A 23,303-nucleotide genomic window follows, 5' to 3' on the forward strand; every position below is an offset into this window, starting at 1 on the left:
TTGTGAATGTTTCTTTTTTCTCTCAGCAGCTCCACGCTTGTCATTGTTATTACATTATTATTTCACAAGAATGATTCCCGGGATGAAGGATTGTAGCTATGAGGATAGATTGGAGAGATTGGGACAGTTTTCCTTGGAGAAAAGAAGGCTCAGACGAGACTTGATAGATGTATTCAAGATCCTGAGGGCTATGGACAGGGTAAATGGTGAGAAACTGTTCCCACTAAAGACAACAGCAAGAACAAGAGGCCACAGATTCAAAGTAATTGGCAAAAAGAATAAATGTGATGTGAGGAAAAAATGTTTTCACCTAGAGGGTGGTTGGAGTCTGGAACAAACTTCCTGAAAGGGTGGTGGAAGCAGGTTCAGTTGAGATATTCAAAAGGCATTGCTACCTGAAAAGAGAGAATGTGCGAGGTTACAGGAATAAAGCAGGGGAGTGGGACTAGTTGGAACACTCTTTCAGAGAGCCACACAGACCTCGATGGGCCGAATGGCCTCCTCCTGCACTGTTAATATACTGTGCTACATGGCTTATTGGTTATGTGCATTGCGCATAATGAGTAGATGGGCAAGGAAGGGGCATGACTTGGCATGGACACTATAAGGATTGTGGGAGTAGTTAAGGGGGAATAAGTTGGCATGGAAGGTAGAAGGAGCTATGGGGGTTAGATCGGGGGTGGGGGGGGGGCGGGTTGAGGGGTGAGAGATAGAGGGCCCAAAATCTTAAAGCACAACTGGGATAAAAGGGCCCAGAGAACCGAGGCACACCTTCTAAACAGCCTGCCTCAGCGCTTGTCTGCCGCTGTGGCCACCGATGCCCTGTTTCTGGGGTTGGCAGGCCAGAGTCTGTCCTGCACCAGGCACCACTCCCTACCACCAGGAAATAAATTGTGTGTATCAGGACACTTTTTACCCAGGCGGGAACAGCAATTCGGAAGCTTCCCAACTTGAGCTACCCGAGTTAGTCACCAAGATCTGGCCCTGAGCTACAGCAGAGACTGGCACATTGAAGACATTGTTGGTAATGTGCCTTTTAGAATGCACACTATGGGATGCTCAATCACTTAGGGTCCAATAAAAAGTAGCCACCAATAATATTATAACCCAATATCAAAACAAGGCATGGAAAGGCTACAGATTACAATTTACTGTGTCTGTGTGTGTGTTTCTGTGTCTGTGCGTCTGTGTCTGTGTGAGTGTGTCTTCTGTCGCTACACCTCAATTCCTGACATTTCTGCCTATTTCCTGTCTCTGGGTATCCAATCTGTGTGTGTCTTAATTGTTTTTTATCTATGTATGTCCTCTGTTTCCTGCGCGTGTGTATCCTGTCTGTTTCCTGCCTGTGTGTATCCTGTCTGTTTCCTGCATGTGTGTATCCTGTCTGTTTCCTGCCTGTGTGTATCCTGTCTGTTTCCTGCGTGTGTGTATCCTGTCTGTTTCCTGCGTGTGTGTATCCTGTCTGTTTCCTGCCTGTGTGTATCCTGTCTGTTTCCTGCCTGTGTGTATCCTGTCTGTTTCCTGCCTGTGTGTATCCTGTCTGTTTCCTGCGTGTGTGTATCCTGTCTGTTTCCTGCCTGTGTGTATCCTGTCTGTTTCCTGCCTGTGTGTATCCTGTCTGTTTCCTATCTGTGTGTATCCTGTCTGTTTCCTATCTGTGTGTATCCTGTCTGTTTCCTGCCTGTGTGTATCCTGTCTGTTTCCTGCCTGTGTGTATCCTGTCTGTTTCCTGCGTGTGTGTATCCTGTCTGTTTCCTGCGTGTGTGTATCCTGTCTGTTTCCTGCGTGTGTGTATCCTGTCTGTTTCCTGCATGTGTGTATCCTGTCTGTTTCCTGCATGTGTGTATCCTGTCTGTTTCCTGCCTGTGTGTATCCTGTCTGTTTCCTGCGTGTGTGTATCCTGTCTGTTTCCTATCTGCGTGTATCCTGTCTGTTTCCTGCCTGTGTGTATCCTGTCTGTTTCCTGCATGTGTGTATCCTGTCTGTTTCCTGCCTGTGTGTATCCTGTCTGTTTCCTGCATGTGTGTATCCTGTCTGTTTCCTGCCTGTGTGTATCCTGTCTGTTTCCTGCGTGTGTGTATCCTGTCTGTTTCCTATCTGTGTGTATCCCATCTGTTTCCTGCCTGCGTGTATCCCATCTGTTTCCTATCTGTGTGTATCCTGTCTGTTTCCTGCCTGTGTGTATCCTGTCTGTTTCCTGCCTGTGTGTATCCTGTCTGTTTCCTGCGTGTGTGTATCCTGTCTGTTTCCTATCTGTGTGTATCCTGTCTGTTTCCTGCCTGTGTGTATCCTGTCTGTTTCCTGCGTGTGTGTATCCTGTCTGTTTCCTATCTGCGTGTATCCTGTCTGTTTCCTGCGTGTGTGAATCCTGTCTGTTTCCTATCTGCGTGTATCCTGTCTGTTTCCTGCCTGTGTGTATCCTGTCTGTTTCCTGCATGTGTGTATCCTGTCTGTTTCCTGCCTGTGTGTATCCTGTCTGTTTCCTATCTGCGTGTATCCTGTCTGTTTCCTATCTGTGTGTATCCTGTCTGTTTCCTGCCTGTGTGTATCCTGTCTGTTTCCTATCTGTGTGTATCCTGTCTGTTTCCTATCTGTGTGTATCCTGTCTGTTTCCTGCCTGTGTGTATCCTGTCTGTTTCCTGCCTGCGTGTATCCTGTCTGTTTCCTATCTGTGTGTATCCTGTCTGTTTCCTATCTGTGTGTATCCTGTCTGTTTCCTGCGTGTGTGTATCCTGTCTGTTTCCTATCTGCGTGTATCCTGTCTGTTTCCTATCTGTGTGTATCCTGTCTGTTTCCTGCATGTGTGTATCCTGTCTGTTTCCTGCCTGTGTGTATCCTGTCTGTTTCCTATCTGCGTGTATCCTGTCTGTTTCCTATCTGTGTGTATCCTGTCTGTTTCCTGCCTGTGTGTATCCTGTCTGTTTCCTATCTGCGTGTATCCTGTCTGTTTCCTATCTGTGTGTATCCTGTCTGTTTCCTATCTGTGTGTATCCTGTCTGTTTCCTGCGTGTGTGTATCCTGTCTGTTTCCTATCTGTATGTATCCTGTCTGTTTCCTGCCTGTGTGTATCCTGTCTGTTTCCTGCCTGCGTGTATCCTGTCTGTTTCCTGCCTGCGTGTATCCCATCTGTTTCCTGCCTGCGTGTATCCCATCTGTTTCCTGCCTGCGTGTATCCCGTCTGTTTCCTGCCTGCGTGTATCCCATCTGTTTCCTGCCTGCGTGTATCCCATCTGTTTCCTGCCTGTGTGTATCCCGTCTGTTTCCTGCGCGTGTGTATCCTGTCTGTTTCCTGCCTGTGTGTATCCTGTCTGTTTCCCGCCTGTGTGTATCCCGTCTGTTTCCTGCGCATGTGTATCCTGTCTGTTTCCTGCCTGTGTGTATCCCGTCTGTTTCCTGCCTGTGTGTATCCTGTCTGTTTCCTGCCTGTGTGTATCCTGTCTGTTTCCTGCCTGCGTGTATCCTGTCTGTTTCCTGCCTGTGTGTATCCTGTCTGTTTCCTGCCTGCGTGTATCCTGTCTGTTTCCTGCCTGCGTGTATCCCATCTGTTTCCTGCCTGCGTGTATCCCATCTGTTTCCTATCTGTGTGTATCCTGTCTGTTTCCTATCTGTGTGTATCCTGTCTGTTTCCTGCCTGTGTGTATCCTGTCTGTTTCTTATCTGTGTGTATCCTGTCTGTTTCCTATCTGTGTGTATCCTGTCTGTTTCCTATCTGTGTGTATCCTGTCTGTTTCCTATCTGTGTGTATCCTGTCTGTTTCCTGCCTGTGTGTATCCTGTCTGTTTCCTATCTGTGTGTATCCTGTCTGTTTCCTGCCTGTGTGTATACTGTCTGTTTCCTGCGTGTGTGTATCCTGTCTGTTTCCTGCCTGTGTGTATCCTGTCTGTTTCCTGCATGTGTGTATCCTGTCTGTTTCCTGCCTGTGTGTATCCTGTCTGTTTCCTGCCTGTGTGTATCCTGTCTGTTTCCTGCGTGTGTGTATCCTGTCTGTTTCCTGCCTGTGTGTATCCTGTCTGTTTCCTGCGTGTGTGTATCCTGTCTGTTTCCTGCCTGTGTGTATCCTGTCTGTTTCCTGCGTGTGTGTATCCTGTCTGTTTCCTGCCTGTGTGTATCCTGTCTGTTTCCTATCTGTGTGTATCCTGTCTGTTTCCTATCTGCGTGTATCCTGTCTGTTTCCTGCCTGTGTGTATCCTGTCTGTTTCCTGCGTGTGTGTATCCTGTCTGTTTCCTGCGTGTGTGTATCCTGTCTGTTTCCTGCGTGTGTGTATCCTGTCTGTTTCCTGCATGTGTGTATCCTGTCTGTTTCCTGCCTGTGTGTATCCTGTCTGTTTCCTGCGTGTGTGTATCCTGTCTGTTTCCTATCTGCGTGTATCCTGTCTGTTTCATGCCTGTGTGTATCCTGTCTGTTTCCTGCATGTGTGTATCCTGTCTGTTTCCTGCCTGTGTGTATCCTGTCTGTTTCCTGCCTGTGTGTATCCTGTCTGTTTCCTGCGTGTGTGTATCCTGTCTGTTTCCTATCTGCGTGTATCCCATCTGTTTCCTGCCTGCGTGTATCCCATCTGTTTCCTATCTGTGTGTATCCTGTCTGTTTCCTGCCTGTGTGTATCCTGTCTGTTTCCTGCCTGTGTGTATCCTGTCTGTTTCCTGCGTGTGTGTATCTTGTCTGTTTCCTATCTGCGTGTATCCTGTCTGTTTCCTGCCTGTGTGTATCCTGTCTGTTTCCTGCGTGTGTGTATCCTGTCTGTTTCCTATCTGCGTGTATCCTGTCTGTTTCCTGCGTTTGTGTATCCTGTCTGTTTCCTATCTGCGTGTATCCTGTCTGTTTCCTGCCTGTGTGTATCCTGTCTGTTTCCTATCTGCGTGTATCCTGTCTGTTTCCTGCATGTGTGTATCCTGTCTGTTTCCTGCCTGTGTGTATCCTGTCTGTTTCCTATCTGTGTGTATCCTGTCTGTTTCCTATCTGCGTGTATCCTGTCTGTTTCCTATCTGTGTGTATCCTGTCTGTTTCCTGCCTGTGTGTATCCTGTCTGTTTCCTATCTGTGTGTATCCTGTCTGTTTCCTATCTGTGTGTATCCTGTCTGTTTCCTGCCTGTGTGTATCCTGTCTGTTTCCTGCCTGCGTGTATCCTGTCTGTTTCCTATCTGTGTGTATCCTGTCTGTTTCCTATCTGTGTGTATCCTGTCTGTTTCCTGCGTGTGTGTATCCTGTCTGTTTCCTATCTGCGTGTATCCTGTCTGTTTCCTATCTGTGTGTATCCTGTCTGTTTCCTGCATGTGTGTATCCTGTCTGTTTCCTGCCTGTGTGTATCCTGTCTGTTTCCTATCTGCGTGTATCCTGTCTGTTTCCTATCTGTGTGTATCCTGTCTGTTTCCTACCTGTGTGTATCCTGTCTGTTTCCTATCTGCGTGTATCCTGTCTGTTTCCTATCTGTGTGTATCCTGTCTGTTTCCTATCTGTGTGTATCCTGTCTGTTTCCTGCGTGTGTGTATCCTGTCTGTTTCCTATCTGTGTGTATCCTGTCTGTTTCCTGCCTGTGTGTATCCTGTCTGTTTCCTGCCTGCGTGTATCCTGTCTGTTTCCTGCCTGCGTGTATCCCATCTGTTTCCTGCCTGCGTGTATCCCATCTGTTTCCTGCCTGCGTGTATCCCGTCTGTTTCCTGCCTGCGTGTATCCCATCTGTTTCCTGCCTGTGTGTATCCCGTCTGTTTCCTGCGCGTGTGTATCCTGTCTGTTTCCTGCCTGTGTGTATCCTGTCTGTTTCCCGCCTGTGTGTATCCCGTCTGTTTCCTGCCTGTGTGTATCCTGTCTGTTTCCTGCCTGTGTGTATCCTGTCTGTTTCCTGCCTGCGTGTATCCTGTCTGTTTCCTGCCTGTGTGTATCCTGTCTGTTTCCTGCCTGCGTGTATCCTGTCTGTTTCCTGCCTGCGTGTATCCCATCTGTTTCCTGCCTGCGTGTATCCCATCTGTTTCCTATCTGTGTGTATCCTGTCTGTTTCCTATCTGTGTGTATCCTGTCTGTTTCCTGCCTGTGTGTATCCTGTCTGTTTCTTATCTGTGTGTATCCTGTCTGTTTCCTATCTGTGTGTATCCTGTCTGTTTCCTGTCTGTGTGTATCCTGTCTGTTTCCTATCTGTGTGTATCCTGTCTGTTTCCTGCCTGTGTGTATCCTGTCTGTTTCCTATCTGTGTGTATCCTGTCTGTTTCCTGCCTGTGTGTATCCTGTCTGTTTCCTGCGTGTGTGTATCCTGTCTGTTTCCTGCCTGTGTGTATCCTGTCTGTTTCCTGCATGTGTGTATCCTGTCTGTTTCCTGCCTGTGTGTATCCTGTCTGTTTCCTGCCTGTGTGTATCCTGTCTGTTTCCTGCGTGTGTGTATCCTGTCTGTTTCCTGCCTGTGTGTATCCTGTCTGTTTCCTGCGTGTGTGTATCCTGTCTGTTTCCTGCCTGTGTGTATCCTGTCTGTTTCCTATCTGTGTGTATCCTGTCTGTTTCCTATCTGCGTGTATCCTGTCTGTCTCCTGCCTGTGTGTATCCTGTCTGTTTCCTGCGTGTGTGTATCCTGTCTGTTTCCTGCGTGTGTGTATCCTGTCTGTTTCCTGCGTGTGTGTATCCTGTCTGTTTCCTGCATGTGTGTATCCTGTCTGTTTCCTGCATGTGTGTATCCTGTCTGTTTCCTGCCTGTGTGTATCCTGTCTGTTTCCTGCGTGTGTGTATCCTGTCTGTTTCCTATCTGCGTGTATCCTGTCTGTTTCCTGCGTGTGTGTATCCTGTCTGTTTCCTGCATGTGTGTATCCTGTCTGTTTCCTGCCTGTGTGTATCCTGTCTGTTTCCTGCATGTGTGTATCCTGTCTGTTTCCTGCCTGTGTGTATCCTGTCTGTTTCCTGCGTGTGTGTATCCTGTCTGTTTCCTATCTGCGTGTATCCCATCTGTTTCCTGCCTGCGTGTATCCCATCTGTTTCCTATCTGTGTGTATCCTGTCTGTTTCCTGCCTGTGTGTATCCTGTCTGTTTCCTGCCTGTGTGTATCCTGTCTGTTTCCTGCGTGTGTGTATCTTGTCTGTTTCCTATCTGCGTGTATCCTGTCTGTTTCCTGCCTGTGTGTATCCTGTCTGTTTCCTGCGTGTGTGTATCCTGTCTGTTTCCTATCTGCGTGTATCCTGTCTGTTTCCTGCGTTTGTGTATCCTGTCTGTTTCCTATCTGCGTGTATCCTGTCTGTTTCCTGCCTGTGTGTATCCTGTCTGTTTCCTGCATGTGTGTATCCTGTCTGTTTCCTGCCTGTGTGTATCCTGTCTGTTTCCTATCTGTGTGTATCCTGTCTGTTTCCTATCTGCGTGTATCCTGCCTGTTTCCTATCTGTGTGTATCCTGTCTGTTTCCTGCCTGTGTGTATCCTGTCTGTTTCCTATCTGTGTGTATCCTGTCTGTTTCCTATCTGTGTGTATCCTGTCTGTTTCCTGCCTGTGTGTATCCTGTCTGTTTCCTGCCTGCGTGTATCCTGTCTGTTTCCTATCTGTGTGTATCCTGTCTGTTTCCTGCGTGTGTGTATCCTGTGTGTTTCCTATCTGCGTGTATCCTGTCTGTTTCCTATCTGTGTGTATCCTGTCTGTTTCCTGCATTTGTGTATCCTGTCTGTTTCCTGCCTGTGTGTATCCTGTCTGTTTCCTATCTGCGTGTATCCTGTCTGTTTCCTATCTGTGTGTATCCTGTCTGTTTCCTACCTGTGTGTATCCTGTCTGTTTCCTATCTGCGTGTATCCTGTCTGTTTCCTATCTGTGTGTATCCTGTCTGTTTCCTATCTGTGTGTATCCTGTCTGTTTCCTGCGTGTGTGTATCCTGTCTGTTTCCTATCTGTGTGTATCCTGTCTGTTTCCTGCCTGTGTGTATCCTGTCTGTTTCCTGCCTGCGTGTATCCTGTCTGTTTCCTGCCTGCGTGTATCCCATCTGTTTCCTGCCTGCGTGTATCCCATCTGTTTCCTGCCTGCGTGTATCCCGTCTGTTTCCTGCCTGCGTGTATCCCATCTGTTTCCTGCCTGTGTGTATCCCGTCTGTTTCCTGCGCGTGTGTATCCTGTCTGTTTCCTGCCTGTGTGTATCCTGTCTGTTTCCCGCCTGTGTGTATCCCGTCTGTTTCCTGCGCATGTGTATCCTGTCTGTTTCCTGCCTGTGTGTATCCCGTCTGTTTCCTGCCTGTGTGTATCCTGTCTGTTTCCTGCCTGTGTGTATCCTGTCTGTTTCCTGCCTGCGTGTATCCTGTCTGTTTCCTGCCTGTGTGTATCCTGTCTGTTTCCTGCCTGCGTGTATCCTGTCTGTTTCCTGCCTGCGTGTATCCCATCTGTTTCCTGCCTGCGTGTATCCCATCTGTTTCCTATCTGTGTGTATCCTGTCTGTTTCCTATCTGTGTGTATCCTGTCTGTTTCCTGCCTGTGTGTATCCTGTCTGTTTCTTATCTGTGTGTATCCTGTCTGTTTCCTGCCTGTGTGTATCCTGTCTGTTTCCTATCTGTGTGTATCCTGTCTGTTTCCTGCCTGTGTGTATCCTGTCTGTTTCCTGCGTGTGTGTATCCTGTCTGTTTCCTATCTGTGTGTAACCTGTCTGTTTCCTATCTGTGTGTATCCTGTCTGTTTCCTGCCTGTGTGTATCCTGTCTGTTTCCTGCGTGTGTGTATCCTGTCTGTTTCCTATCTGTGTGTATCCTGTCTTTTTCCTATCTGTGTGTATCCTGTCTGTTTCCTATCTGTGTGTATCCTGTCTGTTTCCTATCTGTGTGTATCCTGTCTGTTTCCTATCTGTGTGTATCCTGTCTGTTTCCTGCCTGCGTGTATCCTGTCTGTTTCCTGCCTGTGTGTATCCTGTCTGTTTCCTATCTGTGTGTATCCTGTCTGTTTCCTATCTGTGTGTATCCCGTCTGTTTCCTGCCTGTGTGTATCCTGTCTGTTTCCTGCCTGTGTGTATCCTGTCTGTTTCCTGCCTGCGTGTATCCTGTCTGTTTCCTGCCTGTGTGTATCCTGTCTGTTTCCTGCCTGTGTGTATCCTGTCTGTTTCCTGCCTGCGTGTATCCTGTCTGTTTCCTGCCTGCGTGTATCCCATCTGTTTCCTGCCTGCGTGTATCCCATCTGTTTCCTATCTGTGTGTATCCTGTCTGTTTCCTATCTGTGTGTATCCTGTCTGTTTCCTGCCTGTGTGTATCCTGTCTGTTTCTTATCTGTGTGTATCCTGTCTGTTTCCTATCTGTGTGTATCCTGTCTGTTTCCTATCTGTGTGTATCCTGTCTGTTTCCTATCTGTGTGTATCCTGTCTGTTTCCTGCCTGTGTGTATCCTGTCTGTTTCCTATCTGTGTGTATCCTGTCTGTTTCCTGCCTGTGTGTATACTGTCTGTTTCCTGCGTGTGTGTATCCTGTCTGTTTCCTGCCTGTGTGTATCCTGTCTGTTTCCTGCATGTGTGTATCCTGTCTGTTTCCTGCCTGTGTGTATCCTGTCTGTTTCCTGCCTGTGTGTATCCTGTCTGTTTCCTGCGTGTGTGTATCCTGTCTGTTTCCTGCCTGTGTGTATCCTGTCTGTTTCCTGCGTGTGTGTATCCTGTCTGTTTCCTGCCTGTGTGTATCCTGTCTGTTTCCTGCGTGTGTGTATCCTGTCTGTTTCCTGCCTGTGTGTATCCTGTCTGTTTCCTATCTGTGTGTATCCTGTCTGTTTCCTATCTGCGTGTATCCTGTCTGTTTCCTGCCTGTGTGTATCCTGTCTGTTTCCTGCGTGTGTGTATCCTGTCTGTTTCCTGCGTGTGTGTATCCTGTCTGTTTCCTGCGTGTGTGTATCCTGTCTGTTTCCTGCATGTGTGTATCCTGTCTGTTTCCTGCCTGTGTGTATCCTGTCTGTTTCCTGCGTGTGTGTATCCTGTCTGTTTCCTATCTGCGTGTATCCTGTCTGTTTCATGCCTGTGTGTATCCTGTCTGTTTCCTGCATGTGTGTATCCTGTCTGTTTCCTGCCTGTGTGTATCCTGTCTGTTTCCTGCCTGTGTGTATCCTGTCTGTTTCCTGCGTGTGTGTATCCTGTCTGTTTCCTATCTGCGTGTATCCCATCTGTTTCCTGCCTGCGTGTATCCCATCTGTTTCCTATCTGTGTGTATCCTGTCTGTTTCCTGCCTGTGTGTATCCTGTCTGTTTCCTGCCTGTGTGTATCCTGTCTGTTTCCTGCGTGTGTGTATCTTGTCTGTTTCCTATCTGCGTGTATCCTGTCTGTTTCCTGCCTGTGTGTATCCTGTCTGTTTCCTGCGTGTGTGTATCCTGTCTGTTTCCTATCTGCGTGTATCCTGTCTGTTTCCTGCGTTTGTGTATCCTGTCTGTTTCCTATCTGCGTGTATCCTGTCTGTTTCCTGCCTGTGTGTATCCTGTCTGTTTCCTATCTGCGTGTATCCTGTCTGTTTCCTGCATGTGTGTATCCTGTCTGTTTCCTGCCTGTGTGTATCCTGTCTGTTTCCTATCTGTGTGTATCCTGTCTGTTTCCTATCTGCGTGTATCCTGTCTGTTTCCTATCTGTGTGTATCCTGTCTGTTTCCTGCCTGTGTGTATCCTGTCTGTTTCCTATCTGTGTGTATCCTGTCTGTTTCCTATCTGTGTGTATCCTGTCTGTTTCCTGCCTGTGTGTATCCTGTCTGTTTCCTGCCTGCGTGTATCCTGTCTGTTTCCTATCTGTGTGTATCCTGTCTGTTTCCTATCTGTGTGTATCCTGTCTGTTTCCTGCGTGTGTGTATCCTGTCTGTTTCCTATCTGCGTGTATCCTGTCTGTTTCCTATCTGTGTGTATCCTGTCTGTTTCCTGCATGTGTGTATCCTGTCTGTTTCCTGCCTGTGTGTATCCTGTCTGTTTCCTATCTGCGTGTATCCTGTCTGTTTCCTATCTGTGTGTATCCTGTCTGTTTCCTACCTGTGTGTATCCTGTCTGTTTCCTATCTGCGTGTATCCTGTCTGTTTCCTATCTGTGTGTATCCTGTCTGTTTCCTATCTGTGTGTATCCTGTCTGTTTCCTGCGTGTGTGTATCCTGTCTGTTTCCTATCTGTGTGTATCCTGTCTGTTTCCTGCCTGTGTGTATCCTGTCTGTTTCCTGCCTGCGTGTATCCTGTCTGTTTCCTGCCTGCGTGTATCCCATCTGTTTCCTGCCTGCGTGTATCCCATCTGTTTCCTGCCTGCGTGTATCCCGTCTGTTTCCTGCCTGCGTGTATCCCATCTGTTTCCTGCCTGTGTGTATCCCGTCTGTTTCCTGCGCGTGTGTATCCTGTCTGTTTCCTGCCTGTGTGTATCCTGTCTGTTTCCCGCCTGTGTGTATCCCGTCTGTTTCCTGCCTGTGTGTATCCTGTCTGTTTCCTGCCTGTGTGTATCCTGTCTGTTTCCTGCCTGCGTGTATCCTGTCTGTTTCCTGCCTGTGTGTATCCTGTCTGTTTCCTGCCTGCGTGTATCCTGTCTGTTTCCTGCCTGCGTGTATCCCATCTGTTTCCTGCCTGCGTGTATCCCATCTGTTTCCTATCTGTGTGTATCCTGTCTGTTTCCTATCTGTGTGTATCCTGTCTGTTTCCTGCCTGTGTGTATCCTGTCTGTTTCTTATCTGTGTGTATCCTGTCTGTTTCCTATCTGTGTGTATCCTGTCTGTTTCCTGTCTGTGTGTATCCTGTCTGTTTCCTATCTGTGTGTATCCTGTCTGTTTCCTGCCTGTGTGTATCCTGTCTGTTTCCTATCTGTGTGTATCCTGTCTGTTTCCTGCCTGTGTGTATCCTGTCTGTTTCCTGCGTGTGTGTATCCTGTCTGTTTCCTGCCTGTGTGTATCCTGTCTGTTTCCTGCATGTGTGTATCCTGTCTGTTTCCTGCCTGTGTGTATCCTGTCTGTTTCCTGCCTGTGTGTATCCTGTCTGTTTCCTGCGTGTGTGTATCCTGTCTGTTTCCTGCCTGTGTGTATCCTGTCTGTTTCCTGCGTGTGTGTATCCTGTCTGTTTCCTGCCTGTGTGTATCCTGTCTGTTTCCTATCTGTGTGTATCCTGTCTGTTTCCTATCTGCGTGTATCCTGTCTGTCTCCTGCCTGTGTGTATCCTGTCTGTTTCCTGCGTGTGTGTATCCTGTCTGTTTCCTGCGTGTGTGTATCCTGTCTGTTTCCTGCGTGTGTGTATCCTGTCTGTTTCCTGCATGTGTGTATCCTGTCTGTTTCCTGCATGTGTGTATCCTGTCTGTTTCCTGCCTGTGTGTATCCTGTCTGTTTCCTGCGTGTGTGTATCCTGTCTGTTTCCTATCTGCGTGTATCCTGTCTGTTTCCTGCGTGTGTGTATCCTGTCTGTTTCCTGCATGTGTGTATCCTGTCTGTTTCCTGCCTGTGTGTATCCTGTCTGTTTCCTGCATGTGTGTATCCTGTCTGTTTCCTGCCTGTGTGTATCCTGTCTGTTTCCTGCGTGTGTGTATCCTGTCTGTTTCCTATCTGCGTGTATCCCATCTGTTTCCTGCCTGCGTGTATCCCATCTGTTTCCTATCTGTGTGTATCCTGTCTGTTTCCTGCCTGTGTGTATCCTGTCTGTTTCCTGCCTGTGTGTATCCTGTCTGTTTCCTGCGTGTGTGTATCTTGTCTGTTTCCTATCTGCGTGTATCCTGTCTGTTTCCTGCCTGTGTGTATCCTGTCTGTTTCCTGCGTGTGTGTATCCTGTCTGTTTCCTATCTGCGTGTATCCTGTCTGTTTCCTGCGTTTGTGTATCCTGTCTGTTTCCTATCTGCGTGTATCCTGTCTGTTTCCTGCCTGTGTGTATCCTGTCTGTTTCCTGCATGTGTGTATCCTGTCTGTTTCCTGCCTGTGTGTATCCTGTCTGTTTCCTATCTGTGTGTATCCTGTCTGTTTCCTATCTGCGTGTATCCTGCCTGTTTCCTATCTGTGTGTATCCTGTCTGTTTCCTGCCTGTGTGTATCCTGTCTGTTTCCTATCTGTGTGTATCCTGTCTGTTTCCTATCTGTGTGTATCCTGTCTGTTTCCTGCCTGTGTGTATCCTGTCTGTTTCCTGCCTGCGTGTATCCTGTCTGTTTCCTATCTGTGTGTATCCTGTCTGTTTCCTGCGTGTGTGTATCCTGTGTGTTTCCTATCTGCGTGTATCCTGTCTGTTTCCTATCTGTGTGTATCCTGTCTGTTTCCTGCATTTGTGTATCCTGTCTGTTTCCTGCCTGTGTGTATCCTGTCTGTTTCCTATCTGCGTGTATCCTGTCTGTTTCCTATCTGTGTGTATCCTGTCTGTTTCCTACCTGTGTGTATCCTGTCTGTTTCCTATCTGCGTGTATCCTGTCTGTTTCCTATCTGTGTGTATCCTGTCTGTTTCCTATCTGTGTGTATCCTGTCTGTTTCCTGCGTGTGTGTATCCTGTCTGTTTCCTATCTGTGTGTATCCTGTCTGTTTCCTGCCTGTGTGTATCCTGTCTGTTTCCTGCCTGCGTGTATCCTGTCTGTTTCCTGCCTGCGTGTATCCCATCTGTTTCCTGCCTGCGTGTATCCCATCTGTTTCCTGCCTGCGTGTATCCCGTCTGTTTCCTGCCTGCGTGTATCCCATCTGTTTCCTGCCTGTGTGTATCCCGTCTGTTTCCTGCGCGTGTGTATCCTGTCTGTTTCCTGCCTGTGTGTATCCTGTCTGTTTCCCGCCTGTGTGTATCCCGTCTGTTTCCTGCGCATGTGTATCCTGTCTGTTTCCTGCCTGTGTGTATCCCGTCTGTTTCCTGCCTGTGTGTATCCTGTCTGTTTCCTGCCTGTGTGTATCCTGTCTGTTTCCTGCCTGCGTGTATCCTGTCTGTTTCCTGCCTGTGTGTATCCTGTCTGTTTCCTGCCTGCGTGTATCCTGTCTGTTTCCTGCCTGCGTGTATCCCATCTGTTTCCTGCCTGCGTGTATCCCATCTGTTTCCTATCTGTGTGTATCCTGTCTGTTTCCTATCTGTGTGTATCCTGTCTGTTTCCTGCCTGTGTGTATCCTGTCTGTTTCTTATCTGTGTGTATCCTGTCTGTTTCCTGCCTGTGTGTATCCTGTCTGTTTCCTATCTGTGTGTATCCTGTCTGTTTCCTGCCTGTGTGTATCCTGTCTGTTTCCTGCGTGTGTGTATCCTGTCTGTTTCCTATCTGTGTGTAACCTGTCTGTTTCCTATCTGTGTGTATCCTGTCTGTTTCCTGCCTGTGTGTATCCTGTCTGTTTCCTGCGTGTGTGTATCCTGTCTGTTTCCTATCTGTGTGTATCCTGTCTTTTTCCTATCTGTGTGTATCCTGTCTGTTTCCTATCTGTGTGTATCCTGTCTGTTTCCTATCTGTGTGTATCCTGTCTGTTTCCTATCTGTGTGTATCCTGTCTGTTTCCTGCCTGCGTGTATCCTGTCTGTTTCCTGCCTGTGTGTATCCTGTCTGTTTCCTATCTGTGTGTATCCTGTCTGTTTCCTATCTGTGTGTATCCCGTCTGTTTCCTGCCTGTGTGTATCCTGTCTGTTTCCTGCCTGTGTGTATCCTGTCTGTTTCCTGCCTGCGTGTATCCTGTCTGTTTCCTGCCTGTGTGTATCCTGTCTGTTTCCTGCCTGCGTGTATCCTGTCTGTTTCCTGCCTGCGTGTATCCCATCTGTTTCCTGCCTGCGTGTATCCCATCTGTTTCCTATCTGTGTGTATCCTGTCTGTTTCCTATCTGTGTGTATCCTGTCTGTTTCCTGCCTGTGTGTATCCTGTCTGTTTCTTATCTGTGTGTATCCTGTCTGTTTCCTATCTGTGTGTATCCTGTCTGTTTCCTGTCTGTGTGTATCCTGTCTGTTTCCTATCTGTGTGTATCCTGTCTGTTTCCTGCCTGTGTGTATCCTGTCTGTTTCCTATCTGTGTGTATCCTGTCTGTTTCCTGCCTATGTGTATCCTGTCTGTTTCCTGCGTGTGTGTATCCTGTCTGTTTCCTGCCTGTGTGTATCCTGTCTGTTTCCTGCATGTGTGTATCCTGTCTGTTTCCTGCCTGTGTGTATCCTGTCTGTTTCCTGCCTGTGTGTATCCTGTCTGTTTCCTGCGTGTGTGTATCCTGTCTGTTTCCTGCCTGTGTGTATCCTGTCTGTTTCCTATCTGTGTGTATCCTGTCTGTTTCCTATCTGCGTGTATCCTGTCTGTCTCCTGCCTGTGTGTATCCTGTCTGTTTCCTGCGTGTGTGTATCCTGTCTGTTTCCTGCGTGTGTGTATCCTGTCTGTTTCCTGCGTGTGTGTATCCTGTCTGTTTCCTGCATGTGTGTATCCTGTCTGTTTCCTGCATGTGTGTATCCTGTCTGTTTCCTGCCTGTGTGTATCCTGTCTGTTTCCTGCGTGTGTGTATCCTGTCTGTTTCCTATCTGCGTGTATCCTGTCTGTTTCCTGCGTGTGTGTATCCTGTCTGTTTCCTGCATGTGTGTATCCTGTCTGTTTCCTGCCTGTGTGTATCCTGTCTGTTTCCTGCATGTGTGTATCCTGTCTGTTTCCTGCCTGTGTGTATCCTGTCTGTTTCCTGCGTGTGTGTATCCTGTCTGTTTCCTATCTGCGTGTATCCCATCTGTTTCCTGCCTGCGTGTATCCCATCTGTTTCCTATCTGTGTGTATCCTGTCTGTTTCCTGCCTGTGTGTATCCTGTCTGTTTCCTGCCTGTGTGTATCCTGTCTGTTTCCTGCTTGTGTGTATCTTGTCTGTTTCCTATCTGCGTGTATCCTGTCTGTTTCCTGCCTGTGTGTATCCTGTCTGTTTCCTGCGTGTGTGTATCCTGTCTGTTTCCTATCTGCGTGTATCCTGTCTGTTTCCTGCGTTTGTGTATCCTGTCTGTTTCCTATCTGCGTGTATCCTGTCTGTTTCCTGCCTGTGTGTATCCTGTCTGTTTCCTGCATGTGTGTATCCTGTCTGTTTCCTGCCTGTGTGTATCCTGTCTGTTTCCTATCTGTGTGTATCCTGTCTGTTTCCTATCTGCGTGTATCCTGTCTGTTTCCTATCTGTGTGTATCCTGTCTGTTTCCTGCCTGTGTGTATCCTGTCTGTTTCCTATCTGTGTGTATCCTGTCTGTTTCCTATCTGTGTGTATCCTGTCTGTTTCCTGCCTGTGTGTATCCTGTCTGTTTCCTGCCTGCGTGTATCCTGTCTGTTTCCTATCTGTGTGTATCCTGTCTGTTTCCTGCGTGTGTGTATCCTGTGTGTTTCCTATCTGCGTGTATCCTGTCTGTTTCCTATCTGTGTGTATCCTGTCTGTTTCCTGCATTTGTGTATCCTGTCTGTTTCCTGCCTGTGTGTATCCTGTCTGTTTCCTATCTGCGTGTATCCTGTCTGTTTCCTATCTGTGTGTATCCTGTCTGTTTCCTACCTGTGTGTATCCTGTCTGTTTCCTATCTGCGTGTATCCTGTCTGTTTCCTTTCTGTGTGTATCCTGTCTGTTTCCTATCTGTGTGTATCCTGTCTGTTTCCTGCGTGTGTGTATCCTGTCTGTTTCCTATCTGTGTGTATCCTGTCTGTTTCCTGCCTGTGTGTATCCTGTCTGTTTCCTGCCTGCGTGTATCCTGTCTGTTTCCTGCCTGCGTGTATCCCATCTGTTTCCTGCCTGCGTGTATCCCATCTGTTTCCTGCCTGCGTGTATCCCGTCTGTTTCCTGCCTGCGTGTATCCCATCTGTTTCCTGCCTGTGTGTATCCCGTCTGTTTCCTGCGCGTGTGTATCCTGTCTGTTTCCTGCCTGTGTGTATCCTGTCTGTTTCCCGCCTGTGTGTATCCCGTCTGTTTCCTGCGCATGTGTATCCTGTCTGTTTCCTGCCTGTGTGTATCCCGTCTGTTTCCTGCCTGTGTGTATCCTGTCTGTTTCCTGCCTGTGTGTATCCTGTCTGTTTCCTGCCTGCGTGTATCCTGTCTGTTTCCTATCTGTGTGTATCCTGTCTGTTTCCTGCCTGCGTGTATCCTGTCTGTTTCCTGCCTGCGTGTATCCCATCTGTTTCCTGCCTGCGTGTATCCCATCTGTTTCCTATCTGTGTGTATCCTGTCTGTTTCCTATCTGTGTGTATCCTGTCTGTTTCCTGCCTGTGTGTATCCTGTCTGTTTCTTATCTGTGTGTATCCTGTCTGTTTCCTGCCTGTGTGTATCCTGTCTGTTTCCTATCTGTGTGTATCCTGTCTGTTTCCTGCCTGTGTGTATCCTGTCTGTTTCCTGCGTGTGTGTATCCTGTCTGTTTCCTATCTGTGTGTAACCTGTCTGTTTCCTATCTGTGTGTATCCTGTCTGTTTCCTGCCTGTGTGTATCCTGTCTGTTTCCTGCGTGTGTGTATCCTGTCTGTTTCCTATCTGTGTGTATCCTGTCTTTTTCCTATCTGTGTGTATCCTGTCTGTTTCCTATCTGTGTGTATCCTGTCTGTTTCCTATCTGTGTGTATCCTGTCTGTTTCCTATCTGTGTGTATCCTGTCTGTTTCCTGCCTGCGTGTATCCTGTCTGTTTCCTGCCTGTGTGTATCCTGTCTGTTTCCTATCTGTGTGTATCCTGTCTGTTTCCTATCTGTGTGTATCCTGTCTGTTTCCTGCCTGTGTGTATCCTGTCTGTTTCCTATCTGTGTGTATCCTGTCTGTTTCCTATCTGTGTGTATCCTGTCTGTTTCCTATCTGTGTGTATCCTGTCTGTTTCCTGCCTGTGTGTATCCTGTCTGTTTCCTATCTGTGTGTATCCTGTCTGTTTCCTATCTGTGTGTATCCTGTCTGTTTCCTATCTGTGTGTATCCTGTCTGTTTCCTATCTGTGTGTATCCTGTCTGTTTCCTATCTGTGTGTATCCTGTCTGTTTCCTGCCTGTGTGTATCCTGTCTGTTTCCTATCTGTGTGTATCCTGTCTGTTTCCTATCTGTGTGTATCCTGTCTGTTTCCTATCTGTGTGTATCCTGTCTGTTTCCTATCTTTGTGTATCCTGTCTGTTTCCTGCCTGCGTGTATCCTGTCTGTTTCCTATCTGTGTGTATCCTGTCTGTTTCCTATCTGTGTGTATCCTGTCTGTTTCCTATCTGTGTGTATCCTGTCTGTTTCCTATCTGTGTGTATCCTGTCTGTTTCCTGCCGGTGTGTATCCTGTCTGTTTCCTATCTGTGTGTATCCTGTCTGTTTCCTATCTGTGCGTATCCTGTCTGTTTCCTGCCTGCGTGTATCCTGTCTGTTTCCTGCCTGTGTGTATCCTGTCTGTTTCCTATCTGTGTGTATCCTGTCTGTTTCCTGCCTGTGTGTATCCTGTCTGTTTCCTATCTGTGTGTATCCTGTCTGTTTCCTATCTGTGTGTATCCTGTCTGTTTCCTGCCTGTGTGTATCCTGTCTGTTTCCTATCTGTGTGTATCCTGTGTGTATCCTGCCTGTGTGTATCCTGTCTGTTTCCTGCCTGTGTGTATCCTGTCTGTTTCCTGCCTGTGTGTATCCTGTCTGTTTCCTATCTGTGTGTATCCTGTCTATATCCTGCCTGTGTGTATCCTGTCTGTTTCCTGCCTGTGTGTATCCTGTCTGTTTCCTGCCTGTGTGTATCCTGTCTGTTTCCTATCTGCGTGTATCCTGTCTGTTTCCTATCTGCGTGTATCCTGTCTGTTTCCTGCCTGTGTGTATCCTGTCTGTTTCCTGCCTGTGTGTATCCTGTCTGTTTCCTGCCTGTGTGTATCCTGTCTGTTTCCTATCTGCGTGTATCCTGTCTGTTTCCTATCTGTGTGTATCCTGTCTGTTTCCTATCTGTGTATATCCTGTGTGTATCCTGTCTGTGCTCTTATCTGCATGTGTATCCTGTCTGTTTCCTGCCTGTGTATATCCTGTCTGTTTCCTATCTGCGTGTATCCTGTCTGTTTCCTATCTGCGTGTATCCTGTCTGTTTCCTATCTGCGTGTATCCTGTGTGTATCCTGTCTGTTCTCTTGTCTACATGTGTATCGTGTCTGTTTCCTGCGTGTGTGCATCCTGTCTGCGTGTACCCTGTCTATTTCCTGAATGTATGTATTTTGTCTGGGTGCTGTCTGTGTTTCCTGTCTGTATCCTGTCTGTGCGCTGTCTGCGTCTATCCTGTCTGTGTAGTCTGCAACTATGCTACCTGTACCCTGTCTGCATCCATCTGTCTGCATCTTGTCTGTGTGTATCATGTCCCTTACTGCCTCTCATTACATTAACTTGTTTTTCTCGGTTCCTCCACAGGAGGTCACCAGCAGGACCACAGCCTGCCCTGTGCACCCTCTCAGGTAAACAACCTTTCGTACATGGCCGTAGCTAAGTGGGAGGAAGAGCTTGTGTCCACTGTCACTGCAGGAGGTTGGGTGTCCACAGCATCAGTTTTAAAACCTCTGCGGAGCAGTTCCACTGCAATCAGTAAATACAGTCTCCCTTGATTTCCCAGGGCAGATACACACAGGGTTAGATACAGGGTAAAGCTCCCTCTACACTGTCCCCATCAAACACTCCCAGGACAGGTACAGCACGGGGTTAGATACAGAGTAATGCTCCCTCTACACTGTCCCCATCAAACACTCCCAGGACAGGTACAGCACGGGGTTAGATACAGAGTAAAGCTTCCTCTACACCGTCACCATCAAACACTCCCAGGACAGGTACAGCACGGGGTTAGATACAGAGTAAATCTCCCTCTACACTGTCCCCATCAAACACTCCCAGGACAGGTACAGCACGGGGTTAGATACAGAGTAAATCTCCCTCTACACTGTCCCCATCAAACACTCCCAGGACAGGTACAGCACGGGGTTAGATACAGAGTAAATCTCCCTCTACACTGTCCCCATCAAACACTCCCAGGACAGGTACAGCACGGGGTTAGATACAGAGTAAATCTCCCTCTACACTGTCCCCATCAAACACTCCCAGGACAGGTACAGCACGGGGTTAGATACAGAGTAAAGCTTCCTCTACACTGTCCCCATCAAACACTCCCAGGACAGGTACAGCACGGGGTTAGATACAGAGTAAAGCTCCCTCTACACTGTCCCCATTAAACACTCCCAGGACAGGTACAGCACGGGGTTAGATACAGAGTAAAGCTTCCTCTACACTGTCCCCATCAAACACTCCCAGGACAGGTACAGCACGGGGTTAGATACAGAGTAAAGCTTCCTCTACACTGTCCCCATCAAACACTCCCAGGGCAGGTACAGCACGGGGTTAGATACAGGGTAAAGCTCCCTCTACACAGTCCCCATCAAACACTCCCAGGACAGGTACAGCACGGGGTTAGATACAGAGTAAAGCTTCCTCTACACCGTCACCATCAAACACTCCCAGGACAGGTACAGCACGGGGTTAGATACAGAGTAAATCTCCCTCTACACTGTCCCCATCAAACACTCCCAGGACAGGTACAGCACGGGGTTAGATACAGAGTAAATCTCCCTCTACACTGTCCCCATCAAACACTCCCAGGACAGGTACAGCACGGGGTTAGATACAGAGTAAATCTCCCTCTACACTGTCCCCATCAAACACTCCCAGGACAGGTACAGCACGGGGTTAGATACAGAGTAAATCTCCCTCTACACTGTCCCCATCAAACACTCCCAGGACAGGTACAGCACGGGGTTAGATACAGAGTAAAGCTTCCTCTACACTGTCCCCATCAAACACTCCCAGGACAGGTACAGCACGGGGTTAGATACAGAGTAAAGCTCCCTCTACACTGTCCCCATTAAACACTCCCAGGACAGGTACAGCACGGGGTTAGATACAGAGTAAAGCTCCCTCTACACTGTTAGGGTATTCTCTACTCCAAAGGAGGCAGCCAGACCAGAGCCCAACCTTGCACTAATGTAATGACTATAATTGTTGAGGTGTGTAAAGCCTGAACCTGTTATCTGTGATGTGTAGAGGTCTTTGGAGCATTTTGCACATGCTCTTTAGCTGTTGCTCCTTTACAATTTGATTCTTTGCGTATTCCTATGAGAGGGATAAATGGTCATTTTCACCCATTCAGCATTTATCCCCAAACTGAAATAGATCCCCACAAGAATGCGCACCATGAATTAGATTGCCAAAATCCAACAATTGGCATTCGAGACTCTCTAACATGTCTCAGCTGAGCTTTACTCTCCGTGTCCTGAAGTGCAATTTATTAGGTTGCCTCTTCAATCGACCCAAAAGTGCAGTAGTCGACTCCTCCCACAAGTCCTCAGACTCCTCCCCTGGTGATATTTTCCCGAGATTATTTTTCAATTGTGTCATTCCAACAACTGTTAAAGTGGTGCTGCTCTGCTCTACAATGAGACCAGCTTCCAACCGCTACCCCACCACTCCCCCTGCAACCTTGACCATCCAAGTCTCTCCTACTGTAATGGAAGTGCATCATGTGCAAGTTCCCCTTCCCCTAATCACTCTCCTGGTGAATTTCTGCAATACATCTTGTAGGTGTACACACTGCTGCCACTGTGTGTCGGTGGTGGAGAGAATGAATGTTTGTTGATGGGGTGCCAATCAAGCGGGCTGCTTTGTCCTGGACGGTGTCGAGCTTTTTGAGTGTTGTTGAAGCTGCACTCACCCAGGCAAGTGCGGAGTATTCCATCACACTCCTGACTTGTGCCTTATAGATGGTGGACAGGCTTTGAGGAGTCAGGTTGTGAGTTCCTTGCCACAGGATTCCTAGCCTCTGACCTGTTCTTGTAGGCACAGTATTTATATGGCTAGTCCAGTTCAGTTTCTGGTCAATGGTAACCCTCAGGATGTTGATTGCAGGGAATTCAGCGATGGTAATGCCATTGAATTTCAAGGGGCAATGGTCAGATTATCTCTTGTTGGAGATGGTCATTGACTGGCACTTGTGTGGTGTGAATGTTACTTGCCACTTGTCAGCCCAAACCTGGATATTGTCCAGGTCTTTGGGCATGGACTGCTTCAGTATGAGGGAGACTATGGGGGAGCGAGACTGTTGGGAGGGAGACCATGGATGAGGGAGGGAGTGAGGGACAGTGTGTGCAAGAGATTGTGGGTCCGTCCATGTGTTTGAGAAAGAGTGTGTGTGAGGGAGAGTTGGTGATGGGGTGGAAAAGGGCATTGTGCATTGGCACTGGGCTGCCAACCTGATGACGGATTGCCAGTTTTAACCATGCGTGTACCACTTTGTTTCCAGATGAAACTTACCAGCAATTGGCGAAGGAAACCCTGGAGGAATTGGACTGGTGTCTGGACCAGCTGGAGACAATCCAGACCTACCGCTCAGTCAGTGAGATGGCTTCAAACAAGGTAAGAGAGTGTGAGCAGGGTGTTGGGGATTGGAGAATATGGCAGCAGTGTGCTGAAGTGGCTACTAATATTTTTAGTTGGCTGAATGGGCATTTTTGAATATTCTGTGCCTTCCTGAAGCCAGCGTTCATTCATTGAGAAGACAATTTGCATTTTACGAGACTTTGCATTTGATCAGTGTAGAAACTCTGGCGATCGCCTGGCTCTGGGACAGGCCAGAAGGGGGAAGTGACGTGGAAACTCAGGAGTTAGGAGCAGGGTCGTGATGGGTTGGAGTGGTGGCGATGGGGGAGTGATGGTCGGAGTGGTTGCTGGGAGAGACATGGGTCAGAACGGTCGGTGGGGGGGGAGGTGATGGGTCGGAGCGGTCAGGAGGGGGGGTTAATGGGCCAGAGTGGTTAGGGGTGGGGGTGATGGGTCGGAGCGGTCAGGAGGGGGGAGGGGAGTGGTGGGTCGGAGAGGTCAGGAGGGGAGTGGTGGGTCGGAGAGGTCAGGAGGGGAGTGGTGGGTCGGAGAGGTCAGGAGGGGGAGGGGAGTGGTGGGTCGGAGAGGTCAGGAGGGGGAGGGGAGTGGTGGGTCGGAGAGGTCAGGAGGGGAGTGGTGGGTCGGAGAGGTCAGGAGGGGGAGGGGAGTGGTGGGTCGGAGAGGTCAGGAGGGGGAGGGGAGTGGTGGGTCGGAGAGGTCAGGAGGGGGAGGGGAGTGGTGGGTCGGAGAGGTCAGGAGGGGAGTGGTGGGTCGGAGAGGTCAGGAGGGGGGAGGGGAGTGGTGGGTCGGAGAGGTCAGGAGGGGGAGGGGAGTGGTGGGTCGGAGAGGTCAGGAGGGGGAGGGGAGTGGTGGGTCGGAGAGGTCAGGAGGGCGAGGGGAGTGGTGGGTCGGAGAGGTCAGGAGGGGAGTGGTGGGTCGGAGAGGTCAGGAGGGGCGAGGGGAGTGGTGGGTCGGAGAGGTCAGGAGGGGGAGGGGAGTGGTGGGTCGGAGAGGTCAGGAGGGGGAGGGGAGTGGTGGGTCGGAGAGGTCAGGAGGGGGAGGGGAGTGGTGGGTCGGAGAGGTCAGGAGGGGGGAGGGGAGTGGTGGGTCGGAGAGGTCAGGAGGGGGGAGGGGAGTGGTGGGTGGGAGAGGTCAAGGGG

General features: G+C 48.8%; 1 protein-coding gene across 1 annotated transcript in view; it reads left to right on the forward strand.

The window, feature by feature from the left end:
• Positions 1-22,445, forward strand: part of LOC121271154 (cAMP-specific 3',5'-cyclic phosphodiesterase 4A-like) — a 559,215-nt gene extending 536,770 nt beyond the window's left edge. Inside the window, exons 5-7 of the mRNA XM_041176914.1 lie at positions 19,138-19,181; positions 22,067-22,198; positions 22,300-22,445. Coding sequence (XP_041032848.1) covers positions 19,138-19,181; positions 22,067-22,198; positions 22,300-22,445 — 322 coding nt within the window. The remainder of the gene's footprint in view (positions 1-19,137; positions 19,182-22,066; positions 22,199-22,299) is intronic.
• The last annotated feature ends 858 nt before the right edge of the window (positions 22,446-23,303 follow it).

This window comes from Carcharodon carcharias, chromosome 30 (assembly GCF_017639515.1).
Source record: "Carcharodon carcharias isolate sCarCar2 chromosome 30, sCarCar2.pri, whole genome shotgun sequence".
Lineage (NCBI taxonomy): Eukaryota > Metazoa > Chordata > Chondrichthyes > Lamniformes > Lamnidae > Carcharodon > Carcharodon carcharias.